The sequence below is a fragment of the Physeter macrocephalus genome, chromosome 5, assembly GCF_002837175.3.
Source record: "Physeter macrocephalus isolate SW-GA chromosome 5, ASM283717v5, whole genome shotgun sequence".
In the NCBI taxonomy this organism is placed as follows: Eukaryota; Metazoa; Chordata; class Mammalia; order Artiodactyla; family Physeteridae; genus Physeter; species Physeter macrocephalus.
In genome coordinates this window covers 51,974,320-51,988,635 of record NC_041218.1, presented here as the reverse complement: position 1 = coordinate 51,988,635, position 14,316 = coordinate 51,974,320, and the positions used below count along the sequence as shown (strand labels likewise).

The 14,316-nt window shown below is 40.7% G+C and overlaps 1 protein-coding gene and 1 long non-coding RNA gene across 5 annotated transcripts in view; one reads left to right on the top strand and one right to left on the bottom strand.

Moving 5' to 3' along the window:
- SPMIP4 (sperm microtubule inner protein 4) overlaps window positions 1-11,479 on the bottom strand; it is a 32,339-nt gene extending 20,860 nt beyond the window's left edge. Inside the window, exons 1-2 of the mRNA XM_055084951.1 lie at window positions 11,337-11,479; window positions 3,646-3,822 (exon numbers count right to left, since the gene is read on the bottom strand). Coding sequence (XP_054940926.1) covers window positions 3,646-3,822; window positions 11,337-11,470 — 311 coding nt within the window. The 5' untranslated portion in view covers window positions 11,471-11,479. The remainder of the gene's footprint in view (window positions 1-3,645; window positions 3,823-11,336) is intronic.
- Window positions 1-14,316, top strand: part of LOC114486312 (uncharacterized) — an 88,275-nt gene that overhangs the window by 32,041 nt on the left and 41,918 nt on the right. The gene's annotated exons all lie outside the window — the stretch shown is intronic.

Below are 14,316 nucleotides of genomic sequence, written 5' to 3'. Positions count from 1 at the left end.
TCTGCAACAAGAGAAGTCACCAAAATGAGAAGCTCCCGCACCACAACAAGGAGTAGCCCCTGCTCGCTTCTAGAGAAAGCCCGTGAGCAGCAACGAACACCCAATGCAGCCAAAAATAAATAAATAAATAAATAAATAAAATTTTAAAATTCATTAAAAAAAAAGAGAGGAGTGAGAGAAAGAGGCAGAAAAAAATATTAAAAAAAGAACAAAAGTAGTTTTATTAGAAACATGAACTTTAAAAAAAGCAAATGTAATTTGGTCTAAATGAGATAATGTCTATAAAACACTTAGCACAATGTGTGGTATATAAAAGTTCTTGATTAATGCTGCTGTTTAAAAAAGATATTTTCTTATATTTATGGAAATGGCACATCCTTATTATAAACATTTCAGTAAGTACAAAAAAAGCACAAGTAACCTCATGTAGAACATGATTCTAGATATCTCTCTAAAAAATAAATGTAAAGAAGTAAAGAACGGAGAGATGGACAGCTCTAGTCAGAACTAAAGTTTCAAGAACTGGATCAAAGTTCATGCAATTTCTAAAAGAAAATTAATATTTTTGTTTGTTTTCTGGCCGTGCCATGTGGATTACAAGTTATTAGTTCCCCAACAGGGATTGAACCTGGGCCCTCAGCAGTGACAGCATGGAGTCCTAACCACTGGACCACCAGGGAATTCCCTAAAAATTTTTAATTTTATTAGCATCTAACAGATGAAAAGGTAAACCTGAAGGAATTCCTGAAGTATAGATAAATATCTCTTTATTACATAGATATAATTTTATACAGATATTTTAGAAATTTAAGAAAAAGTTTTTGAAACATTTAGGATTTTGGAATCATTATCATTTTTTTAGACAATATCGACTCTCCGGCATGAAAGATAAGATGATAAACCCAGTTTCACTCACTTCTGTTTCCTTTCCCTGATCTCCCCATTTCGGTTGTTTACATAATCTGTACTTTGCCAGGGCTTATAACATTATTGTAGAACACTGGTTCTACAATAATAATTTTCCCTCTACAGGGGAAAGTTCCCACTCCTTCCAGCCAGGGAAGTGCCCATACCCAGGGGCTTCTGCTCATTTCCTGAAGTCATCACTGCATTCCGGAAGAGCACACGTTCTGCAGAGCTTCATCTCTCTTGAAATCTTGCTGGTTTAAAATAGGGGCTTCTACTCTTGAGGCTTTTTGTCTTTTCTAATAGGATTATCGACTCAATCTTTTAATCTCTTCAAATTGGAGAATTAGCAGATTTTGTAGACTCACCTTGCCTCAAGATGCATTTGGAATGTAGGGGTGGGGTTAAGTATAATGCCTCTCAGCCAATAGTGTGGCTTCCCCCTGTACTCCCAACACTTACAGGGAGAGTTTGAAAACATGTGTGGGTGGTTTCATTTTGGTTGTCACAATAAATGCAGGATGCTACCGGTATTTATAGGTAAAGGGCCAAAGATGCTAAATATCTTGCTATGTGTGCGACAAAGAACTGCCCTGTCCAAAATGCCGTCTTGAGAAACACTTAGGAACTGGAATAAACTACACAGAATTATCTTTCCTTGGCACATTAACATTAATGGCATAATTTTATGGCATCCTTTTATTGTTTGGGGGCTGCTGGTAAATTTTGTATTTGTTTCATTTTTTAGGCGATAGGAGTGGGATATTCTGTGATCCTATTCCCCACGGGGAATGGGGTGAGTTGTATCACAACACCCACCAAAAATCTCCTCCAGGGAAGGTGACAGGGTGTGGTTATGAGAACAAGCTTTTACAAGGGCCGGAGAAGGCTTGACCCGTCAGAGAACTGAAAAATACTCTGTTAGTTTGTTTAAAACGCTCTTTTTGGGGAAAAAGAAAAATATTGTGATAGAAGTTATTCCCTGTTAGGAAATAAGATAAAACCTACTCTGTAGTTGTTTGCCAAATGATTTACATTGTATCAGAAAATATTTATACTTTGTCTTAAGTATATTTTTAAGAGATAAATATGCCAAAATGATAACATTTAACATAAAAGGGTGTGAAGAGAATCCGAATACATTAACCTGCATTTCTGAATCAGGGATGGCTGACATTTTAATTGGAACAAATATTTCCTCTCCCAGTATCCTAGGGCTGCATTCAATAAGATACTAAACACAAACCTCTCATTTCAAGCTGGGTTTCCCTTAAGAAGCTAGTCTTTTGCTTTCTTTTTACACACTAGAATTCTGTGAGTATACTTCTAATTCTTTTAGAATATTGTGCATTTTTTTAATATACAGATTTTGGGGACCAGGGCTGTAAACTCCCTAAGGAGCTATACCCCTAATCTCTAGACCAATGCTTGCTATACTCAAACTACTGAATAAATGAATAGCTTGAATAATTGAATGAATGAATAGATTAAAAGAATGTGGGATTTGGAGTTAAATAAACCTGGACTCAAATCCCTGTTCTGAAACTTCATAGTTGTCTGACCCAAGAAGAGATAATAAATCTCTTGGGTCTCTATTTATTGTAAAACCAGGATAACAATATCTACTTTACAAAGATACCATAAATCTATATTATTATTAGAAAGTAAGTTCCATGAGAGTGGGGGCTTAAACAAATCTGTTGGATGAATTAATGAACTTGAAGTCCTATCTATAATGTGTCAATATTTGCATCTTTCCAACTGTACTTTTCATTTGTCTGCTTTTTATTGCTTTATTGAGGCTTTCATGAAGCTGCCACATGTCCCTATTGTTACTGTTTTTCTCCCTAGCTGTGGCTTGTCTTTCCTGATTTATTTCTTTTAATCTAGTTAGCTAGATTGTTAGTACACTGGGTAACCAGGATTGGATAAAGCAGGAATAACCAGGCTCTGTGTGGAGAAGGTTTGATGAATTTTGCTTTGAGTAAATTTCATACTTCTTAGTAGTTAATGTGACATCTAATTTACTGCTCAGATTTTTTGTGCTTTCTCTTCAGTTTTAACCTGTACTTTGAATAAAGTTGCTGAAAGGGTAACTTTAAGACATAAATGATGACTGAAATATTTTAATACTTGAAAACAATGCCCAGTAGATTCTAATTGATAAAAAAATTAGAAATAAAAAGTTAAGAACATCTGGGTGACTTCCCTGGTGGTCCAGTGGTTAAGAATCTGCCTTCCTGTGCAGGGGACGTGGGTTCCATCCCTGGTTGGGGAACTAAGATCCTACATGCTGTGGGGCAACTACTGAGCCCGCGAACCACAACTAAGACCCGATGCAGCCAAATACATTAATAAAAAATATTAAAAAAAAAAACGAAAGTCAAGAACATCTGTAAAATTAGGCCAGCTATTTGCTCAAGCCCCCCCCCCAAAATTAATTTAATCTCTCTCAGGAGCCTTCCTATTTAGTTTTAGATAAAATGTGATTAGCAAGGGAATTAAATTAATCAAAATTTCTGATCACCTACTTAAACATCTCTAAGGAAAGCAAAGTCATTTATAACATATTTTTTACTGACTTCACAATTAGAAATTGTATACTTAGCGTTCCCATCTGTGTCTTTTCATAAATAGTAAAATTTTGGAAGTAGATTTAAGTTAACAAAGGACTCACAATAGAAATATAGATAATCGAATAATAATGACCTCTGTGTGAGGGACTGAAAGTTTATTTACCTTGGCCAGGTTTCTCCACCAAATCCATAATGCTGGTGTCCTTTGCCCATGACACGAGGAGGTTCACATTTTGGCCTGTGTTCCTCAGGGAGTGAAATGGGTATTATGCCACCATATTCCCTTTCAACACCCCACGGCAGCCTACATCGTTGGAGTGATTCCCTTAATTCCTGATACCTGGGAAAAAAGAGAGACTTTTGAAATAGCTTCAGCATGGAATGCTATGGTCTGAATGTTTGTGTCCCCCCAAATTTATATGTTTAAATCCTAATGCCCAGTGTGATGGTATAAGAAGGTGGGACCTTCAGGAAGTGCCTAGGTCATGAGAAGCCCTCACGAATGGGACTAGCGCTCTGGTAAGAGAGACTCCCGAGGGCTTGCTAGGCCCTTCTACCATGTGAGGATACAGCGAGAAGGAGCTGGTCAGAAATATGTATTCTCAGGCTCCATCCCAGACCTAGGAATCAGAAATGGGGGGGGGGGAGGGTAGAGCCCTGTAATCTGTTTTAAACAAGCCCTCCAGATGATTCTTTTGCATGCTTAAGTTTTAGATGCACTGATCTGTTCAACAATTACCTTCCATAGAAAACAGGTCTCCAATAGTCCCACCCTTTACAGCTGTACCATTCAGAAGGTTGGAGACGTGGAAGTTTCCTAAATTTGGCAGGTAGGGCTAGTGTGATGTTGAAAACTGGTAGTTCAGATGACTTTCTCTGTTCTTTCTTAACAAGGGAGTAAAGGGCAAGGATACTTACTCACTGTTGTAACCATGTTTTACAGGAAGTACTCAGTGGATGTCTGTTAAATGAATTCATGCCTGAGTGAATGAGCAAGGCCAAAGAGACTGATTTGTTTCCTAGACTGCAACTTATGACACAGAATGAAAGCTTCAGGCTAGGGGGAAGGCCTCACAAAACTCTTAAGAATATCTGGCTGAAGATCTGCATCCTAATTAGGAAGGATTTAATGTCCTCCAGTTTCCACTAATGGCAATCTGATTTGGACTAACCTTCCCACTGAAAATAACTAAAAATGCTGAAAAAGCAGCTTTGCGGTTGGTGAACATGTGGAGATGGGGGGGGCAGTGGCGCCCTCAGACCTCATGTAAGTTCTGCGCCCCTTCCCACATAACTTGCCCTTCCATCTGGCTGTTCTTAAGTTATATCTTTTTATAATAAACCAGTAATCTATCATCAAAAGATGAACAGTACAGGGTTCTAGAGAATAAAGAACATTGATTCATCACAGTTTCCACAGCACAGCAAAACCAGGACAGGTCATTGTAGACAAGAACTCTGGCACACTCACCACGGAATTCCCAGGATATAGTGTAGTACCTTGCAAATATATGGCGCTCAACAAATATTCACTGACTAGGTGGTTTTCCTTGAGAGCAGACAATGACATGATAATCTTAGAAAGGGAACCAATTGTACTTTGGGTTAAATTTTCTTGGAGAAGTTGAATTCTCTTTTTATTTCACTGTTTTGATTTGCTGGGAGAAGACAAAACAAAACAAAATGCTGAAAAGACAAAAAAGAAAAGCATCTTCTTAAAAACAACTCATTGTTAATAAGACAGAAAGGGATACCAGGGCTCCATAAGAGGAAAAACAGGAATCCAGAGAGGTAAACAAGCACAGAAGCCACTTTTGCCCTTAGGGCAGTGCTGATTCTGGCGAATTATTGTTTTAAGGGTTTTGCAGGGTTAGGGGCACAGAAATCAGCCAGGTGAGGAACTGAAAGGACACCATCTCCGCAATAAGCTGGGACCTTAAAAGGCTTCCCTCTCATGTTAAAAGTGAGTCAGGAATAAACCAGCTCTCTCATCTTCTGCCCAAGTTTGCACCTGTCCATGACTTGAACTTAGATTTAAGTGGTCTGGGATACCTCCTGTACATATATAAGCAAGACCAACAGGATTCCCTTCTGGAGGAAGGATTCTTGTGGGAATCATTGTCTAGGATGAGTTCTAGAGGATGAGTAGGACTTATCTAGGTGCAAGAGAGGGAATACCCTAGGCAGGGGGGAATAACATGTAAAAAGGCCTAGAGGTTAGAAAGGTTATGGAATTGAAAATTCCTGACAGTGCTGGCTCCAGAATCCTTCTTGGGGAAGGACTTGCTTGTTTTATAAAATATTTTGTTAGGTCGCTTGGTAAAGAGACAGAGACTCTGCAAGTACGGGTGTCGCTAAGGACTCAAGCAGCCCAAGATTTGTTAAGCTGCTCTGCAGTGGAAGGGATTTGGTTTTTTGCTCTCGAGAGAGGAAGATGAGAGGAAAGGGAAGTAAAGGGAGAGGAAGAAAAGAAGCCAGCAGGATGGTAAGGGATTGCATTGGGTGAAAAGCCAGTGAGAGAACTCTGGTGACAGCTGGGCTAAAGAAATTTTAAAAATACAGAAGCTATGGCTAATAAGGGGCTTTTAGTTATGTATTGTATGGTGTGATATGATATGATTCTTCCTTTTGACCCCTAACTGATTAGTGAAATATACCAGGCTCACAAGTGCTCTGTGTGGATGGGGTCTTTGTAGGAACCTAAAAAATGACTGAGTTTCACACCTGGGTCAAAACGTTGTTGAACAGAATCAATATAGGTGGAACCAGGAACCCAAAGTCAGTAATGACCAACCCCCGACCCCCATCCTGGGAATTTGGATAAATTTTGAGGAAGGCTTTGGATTTCCAGAAGGCATGGAATAAAGATTTGAGTGGAACTTATCTGGATCTTAAGGGCTGAGAAGACAGAGCTGAATTTTGGGTTATATCAGTAGAGCTGTGTGAGAGGGGAAGCAAGAGAGGAAGACAAGGACAATATCCTGCACAGCTTTATGGGCCCTTTGGACTCTACCGTCTGAGCAATGGGGAGCCAGTTAGAAACATGGGAAGGGAGCTCAGAGAGAGAGGTGTGGACTGTGGAGCTGCTTTCTTCTTTGTACCAGGATAGCGCTTGGCTTAATGTAATCCCCCTGTACATATTTGCTGAATGAAATGAAGGAGTAACACTTGGGACTGTCTTATATGTGGAATGCATTAGCTCATAAAGTCACTAGACAGGGGTTGCACTAGATAGGCATTGGCAAATTATGGCCCACAAGCCAAATCCAACCTACTGCCATTTTTGTAAATAAAATTTTATTGGAATGCAGCCATGACCATTCATTTATATACTGGCTATTGTCTATGGCTGTTTTCACCCTACAGCAGCAGAGTTGAGTAGTCTGACCGAGACTATAGCACCTGAAATATTTACTATCTGGTCCTTTACAGAAGAAGTCTGTCAACCGCTGCATTATCTAGTGAAGGAGAATCTGGTGACCACTGATTTGGGGTGCTGTAGAAGGGATGCAGGTATTCAGTTCTCAGACCTCTGAGGTATGATCTATGACTGTGATCAACAGCCACAGTTTGAGGGGCATGACAAGCGAAAAATATTTAAACACATTTGATTAATGACAACCTAAGCCGTAATATCTAAGTTTTTAAGTTACATTTAAATTAGATGAGTTAATTTCTCAGCATCTGACCCTCATATATTACACTAGCCTAGGAAGATGAGCCAGTAGCATATGTTAATCAGTCATTTGGGTTGGCATTCATCTAAAGCCAGTAAGTTGCAGGAAACTATTTAAAATAAAAGGCAAAGCAAAAATAAGTCATATTTCTCTTTCATTTTAGGGTCTTACATTCCCCGCCCTGCCCTAGCTTTAATATGAACAGAATTTATAGAAGGAACTAATTAAATTAAATATTGAAGTTTTAGGATTAAATAACTTCATAGCTTAAATAATACATGTCTCCAAAGCAAATAAAAATAAATTATTAGTGCTGCAATCTTTAGCCACATAAAATTAATGTTTACTTGTTTTTGAGAAAGATACATTTCCTGTGGATGAACCAATATCTTGCTTTGGAGTCACTGTACAGAATTTTGACTCAGGGGGGCCGAATTTTGCCAGTAATTATTGGAAGGCATGATTAAAGGAAAGCCTAGAACAAACATTTTTAGACAGGAAGCTAACAGACAAAAAAAAAAATTCAGGAATCAGAAAGCAATGGGATGAAGCCAGAATCAAAAATGGGAACTTATATTTAAATCTTAAGCAATTCTCAAGACACTTCCTTAATTGATGTTTATTTTCCTAATGGACTAGGGAACTTGCTAGAGGTAAGGAGATGTCAACTGAATGGAAAAAGGAGGTAGGCGTCTGTGATTTTGAGTATCTGTACCTGCCATTCTTAAATTTTCAATGGAAGAAATACAAAAGAATACCACCTGCTTATTAATATTTTTAAAGGAGAGCAAGTAATTATACATAATAGTGACTAATATAATTGTTCCAAAATATACCAGTGAATAAAGTAACTGAAGTACAAAGATTAATTTGCCCTTGGTCACTGGGTAAGCCAGAACTGCAATCCTGGTTTTCTTTTTGTTTACAGTGCTTTCTGCTAGCCCAGTGGTTCTCAAAATAAGCTGAAAACTTCTAAAAATGCAGATTCCCTAGACCCAGCTCAGACCCAGTGAGTCAGAATATTTACAGATAGAGCTTGGGAATCTGTATTTTCAGAACACTCCTCATGTGATTTTGATGTGCCCAGTTGTCAAACCAATGCTGGTTAACAATGGAGTTAGACTGTGTTGCCTATTCTGGAAAGAAAAAAAAAAATAGGTGGATGTGAGGAAATAATTTTGCATCTCTGTAAAATTGCCAAGTTAGTTTAAAATACATTATAATATTTAAAAAAATCATCCTTTTAAGTACATCCATGTTTAGAAAATTAAGCTGCTGAGAGCTAACACATGCTAGGACTCACGTTCATCCTTACCATTATGAAGGTAATCCCTAAAAGCCAGGAGATTTTGTTTTTCATTGTTTTGTTTTGTTTTTGAGATACCTTGAGGTTTGAGCTGGGAGCTATAGACCCTGAACCTGGTCTGTAAGAAGTAAGCCTCAGCATTGATAGGGCCGAGGTACCAATATTACCCTGATGACAGTTTCCAGAGCAGTTCAGAGGAATACCACTGAGAGAAAAGAGAACTTCTATTTCTGTAAGCTGCCCAGCTGCTTTTTAATACTTTTTTTTTTTTTTTTTTGTGGTATGCGGGCCTCCCTCTGCTGCGGCCTCTCCCGTTGCGGAGCACAGGCTCCGGACGCGCAGGCCCAGCGGCCATGGCTCACGGGCCCAGCCGCTCCGCGGCATGTGGGATCCTCCCAGACCGGGGCGCGAACCCGGTTCCCCTGCATCGGCAGGCGGACGTGCAACCACTGTGCCACTAGGGAAGCCCCCAGCTGCTTTTTAAAAGGAAGTTAAATGGAGGGGTTCTGAGAATACATGATCATCCTGGCTTTCCCATTTGGGGACTATGAAAGGAAAAAGTTCACATGGAATAAAATGGAAAGCAAATTTTATTTATCAGGAGCTAGGAACATGATTGTACCTAGATATTGCTTCGAATAATACCTTATTATAGTTTATAGGTAATTGAATATAGGCTGTGTTTAATTTTGTAGTCAGTTAATGAAAAGCAATATTTTCTCAAAGATGTTTCTCTTAGATTTCATGCCAGTTAAAAGGTTTTGGAGCCAATTACTTACCAACCACTTAGGACCACTTATGTAGAGGGGATCAAAATTTCAGTGAAATGCCTATACAAGTGCTTTTGAGGGCATAGTGAGTTCAATCAGACATGGCAGTGCTAAATTCCTACTCAGATCCCTTTTGGCCAAATATAAAACCTCACATTGCTGCTTTTGATCCAGGGACAACTGCCCATCCCCAGATCACACACATCAGATCTGCTAATCTGATGGTCCTCGGAGCTGAGTAGGAATTTAGGGCTCACAGCCACTTTTGGGAATCAGGTAACAGCAGGTGCAGCAGGGACTGAGTCAGTAGAAGTGAGCTGAGTCCTCTTTCCCACAAATATGAAAATATTTCTTTTCATTAAGTGAAAATAGCAGTTTACAAAAAATATGTTGAATATGATCTTTAAATTTAAAAACTGGAGAGGACACATATTGAGATATTAACAACGGTTATTGTTTCTGGATAAAGGCAGTACAGAAGTTTTCTTCCTTGTGCTTTAATTTCAAAATTTTTCCTTCGGTTGGAAAAATGGAAAATTTGTTTTCTTTGTGGATTTCCATGATTTCTATATTATTTATATGGAAATGTGTTAGGTTTTGATTAGGGGGAAAAGCTATCTTTTTATTTTTTCATATAAAGAGTATGTTTACAAATTGGAATAGATCCATGGAAGTCTGATCAAGACAGTGAAAGCATCGATGCAAGAAGAAAGAGTAAAGTCTGTTGAGAACCAGTATTCATCTGGCAAAGAGAACTTAGAGACAGCCAAAAGAATCTTTAAACTCTTGAGGGCTGCTATCCTGAAGATAACAGATTATTCTTATTTTGCTTGGCTTTAGAGGGAAGAACCAGGGTCAGCAGATGGAAGGAGGAAATATTCTTAGTAGAAAGAAAATTATCTAATAATCAGGTGCATTAATGTGGTAGTGATGTCCCATTTTGGAAGTGTTTAAACTGAAGCCAGGTGACTTGTCTGATTTGTTAAGAAACGAATTCTTTTTTTTAAAAAAATTGAAATATAATTGATGTATAACATTATATTAATTTCAGGGGTACAACATAATGATTCAATATTTGTATATATTGCAAAATGATCACCACAATAAGTCCATCCATCACTATACATAGTTACAGAGTTTTTTCTAATGATGAGAACTTTTAAGATCTTTTCTCTTAGCAACTCTCAAATATACAATGCAGTATTATTAACTATAGTCACCTTATGTACCTTATGTACTATAGTCACATTATGCTGTACGTTACCTCCCCATAACTAATTTATTTCATAACTGGGTGTTCGTACCTTTTGACCACTTTCTTAAGTGAGAAAGACTTCTTAGATCAGAGATTTGACCAAGTGAAATTATAAAACAGACAAACAAGCAAAAGCAAGAAAACAATTACACAGGCTATTTTTCACCAAGGATTTTGAGATTTTTTTTTTTTCTTAAAATGATTCAAATAAATACAGACAAAAATGCTGGCACTAAGATCTTGGAAAATTACTTGTTTGTACCTGTTCCTCCATATGTAAAATGGGGGTAAGAATAGTACTTATAGGGCTGTTGTGAGGATTAAAAGAATTACTACATACAAAGCATTTGGTACAGTGCCAACACACAGCAATCACTCAGTGTATGTTAGATGCAATTTTAAGCATAATCTGCAATTCATGTTTTACAGGAAATTTGGTAAAGCAGAAGTTTAGATAGCAACTCTGAATAACAGATTCTAGGAGTATTTCTGAGCAGATGATATTAGCAGATGATAAGAACCCACTCTACTACTCTATAAAATAAAAAAAGTTTGATTAAAGCATTAATTTACAAATGAAGGAACTGATCATTCTAGAGTTCTAGAATGTGGTAGATGAATTTGATGTTTGCCTTTTAAAAATACACACTAACTTTTTACTTCTTGCCAAGTTCCTAACAGATGTGGACACTTCAAGGTTTTTAGTTAATTGTCAGGTTATGCCTTCCCTATGATGTGATAAACAGAAGAGGCCCATAACCTTAAATGTTTTTTCTCACATAACAAAAATACACTAATATATTAAAACCCTTCTTAGTTGTTTGCTTTCTCTGGTTTTTGTTTTACCTGTCCTCTGAGGCAGCTGGGCGAGCAGCTGTTTGTAGTGGGGTGTGCAATTCATTAGAGTAAAAGGTGTCTGATGGTATGTCAGCTCCTTCAAGCTCCCTGCAGCAGTAGGGCCTGCCATGAATTACCTCCATGCTTCTTGGCTAAAAAGGCACAATGTGGAAAAAGAAAAGGAGGGCACACTTGGTTAGGGAGTCAACTGACTTGGTTGCTATCACACTGACCCTCCCTCAGGGCAGGCAGGAAACGAGCTTTGTACTGCTAAATTGTTCAACCCAACGCTGCATAGAAATCAAGGGCTTCCTTCCTCAGGGAGGGACCTATCTGTGGACCGTTGGGTGTCATGGCAGTAATAAATAGCAACTTAAGTTCTACGGAAATGAGTTTCAACTGAAACAAATCCACGAAGTGGAAGATGTTCTAGAGTCTCCACACTAGGTGGATGACATGTGGGCCCATTTAAGGCCTCTACCTCGCAGACATTGACTGACATTCGAGTCTTGCCTCAAGTTTAAGCATAACTATTCAAGAAAATTCAGCTGATCCTCCCCCACCCCCAGGTCTTTTTAAAAAGCAGGGAAACTCATCAGCCAACGGAATCAACAGCTGTGCTTCTAAAGCCTTCAGGGATTCTGAACAAGAAGTTCTTTGCAGAGAGGTGGAGAATCAGTGGTGCAGTATGAGCGGGACCCCAAAGTGAGAATCCCATCCCTTCCTGGGACTTGGAGGGGGAAAGCCAAAGATGCACCTTGGCTAGGACCGCTGAGGCCTAGCCTCCAGGGCCAATCATCAGCGCCCCGCCCAGCAGTGCCTCAAGGGTTCGGACGCACCTGGGACATCAGCCTGGGAACCGCAGGCGACCGCGCCTCCTCTTCCCCTCCCCAGAGTTGGCGGGCCTCTGCGGGGCGTGGAATTACGCCGTCTTCCGCACCTGCGGCCCGAGGGAGCTTGCGCGCAGGTGCGGGTGAAGGAGAGAGAGGGACCGCAGGCAGGCCAGGGGTGGGTTTGAGGGTGCCTGTGACGCGACCGTGACCGTGGCATTAGGTAATGCATTCTTGCGGGGCGGCGGGCTTCGGGGAGGCGGGCAGGGGCGGCGGTTGGCTCTTACAGGTTTCGGAAGAAGCCAGCCCACGAGCTCTGGGACCCGTAGGAACTGGAAGCCGGACGGAAGGTGGAGAAAGAGGACTAGACTCCCACTCCAGGGCGAAACGGGCTCTTCGGCTGCCCCAGGCCCTGGGCCCCGCCCCTTGCATCGCCCCTGGCCCTGCCCCGCCCCCAGGCGCCCTCTGCAGGCCGCGTCAAGCGCTCCTTCGAGGGCTGATTGTCCCAGTGCTGCTCCCGGCCAGGGCGTTCTCTCCTGTGCACTGGGTGGTGGACAAGTGCAGGGCCAAGGAGACTCTGGTGAGGTGGGAGCCTCTGACTCATCCGTGTTTCTTTCCTACACACCCCCGGTGGGGAACAGTGCGGCCTAATCGAGGGTGGCTTCCGCAGGACTCAGCTCGTGCAGCCCCTGGATTGCGCCAGGCAGAGCCATGGCTCTTCCTCCCCTGGTTGGGTGCAGACAGGGCAAACGGGCAGTTGGCCTGCGGTTGCCCTACGCAATCCCCAAAGACCTCGCCCATTGCCTCAGTTACCCCCACCCCCTGCCAAATCCTCTCCAAAGAAACGAGTGTGCACCACCTTCCTGCACCTACAGAACCCTGAGATTCTGTGATGGCTGAGAACAGGGCCCTTGAGAAGGACCCGGATGTGGGAAGGTTACCTTTTGGTGAGAGGTTGGCACTGATCCTGAGGGAACGCAGGAAAAGCTGCGGGCAAGAGTGACCACCTCTGAGAAGAGAGGTGTAACAGAGCCGTTCTCTGCCTGTTTTAAATCAGCCCACCAGTGATTATCGATTTTGTGCTGTGTCTTCTAGGTGAGTGTTAGCTGACGTGAGAGAAAGAAAGGTATGTTAGAGTATGCAAAGTGGTAATTTTGTACTTCTGGTCTGTTTCTTAGTCCCTGCACCTTTCCCCGACTCCTGTAGTTATCAGCCACTAAGCCTGGAAGAGTAGATTTTTCTGGAGATAGACTTGTGAATTAGGCGAAGTTTGACTTTCTCTTTGACCCCTTTAACATATTTTTTTTGGTTTTCAAAAATTTCTCCTAGAAGTTCATCCTAACCTTTTTGCTGCTTTGTGTTTTCAGGGTCTCCCATGCAATTGTCTTGCCAGCCCAGCCCGTTTTATATACCTAGCCTCCCAGTACTTTCCATACTCCACCTTTTCCCATGCTTGACCTTCATCCAGTTTCCTTATGGCTTGATTCTTCCTGGAAGGTAATAACTCAGTGTAATAGATTCAATCGGGGATATCTGATGAAGCTGCGTCACTAGCCACGTGTTAGTATGAATGTGGATGGTTGTGATACTAGGGAAGTTGAGGCAACTCCAGGTTGACTGACCAGGATATGTGGTGATAGCCTCCAGGTTGTAGTGGGTTTGAAATTTTATTTTCAGTCAAGTGAGTATAAAGGGTAGGAAAATGTAATTATTTTTACCTTTGTTATTTTCAAGTAAAATTTACAGGCAAGAAAATATTTGTTGCCAGATCTTTGTAAAACAATTGTTTTCTTTGGAAATGCTTCTACATCTGGAAGATGCTTAGGGATGTCAGGATTTGTTCTATCTGACCAACACTCCTTAATGTAGGCTTTTATGATTCAATTCACACTGCCTCAGTCATCAGGTGATGTGTATGTGACCCCCCAGCAACACATAGTAGCCTCCTATCCAGGTGTGCTCAAAATGATTGACTTCTTATATATGTCATGGCCACCAATGGGGTCAGTAGACTCAAATCCCCTTTCTATTGATACTTCTCCTGCCATGTTGACCTCTCTTTCGCTACCTCATTTACCTTAATGTATTTCTTGTTTGCTTTTTTTTTTTTTTTTTTTTTTTTTGTGGTATGCGGGCCTCCCTCTGTCGTGGCCTCTCCC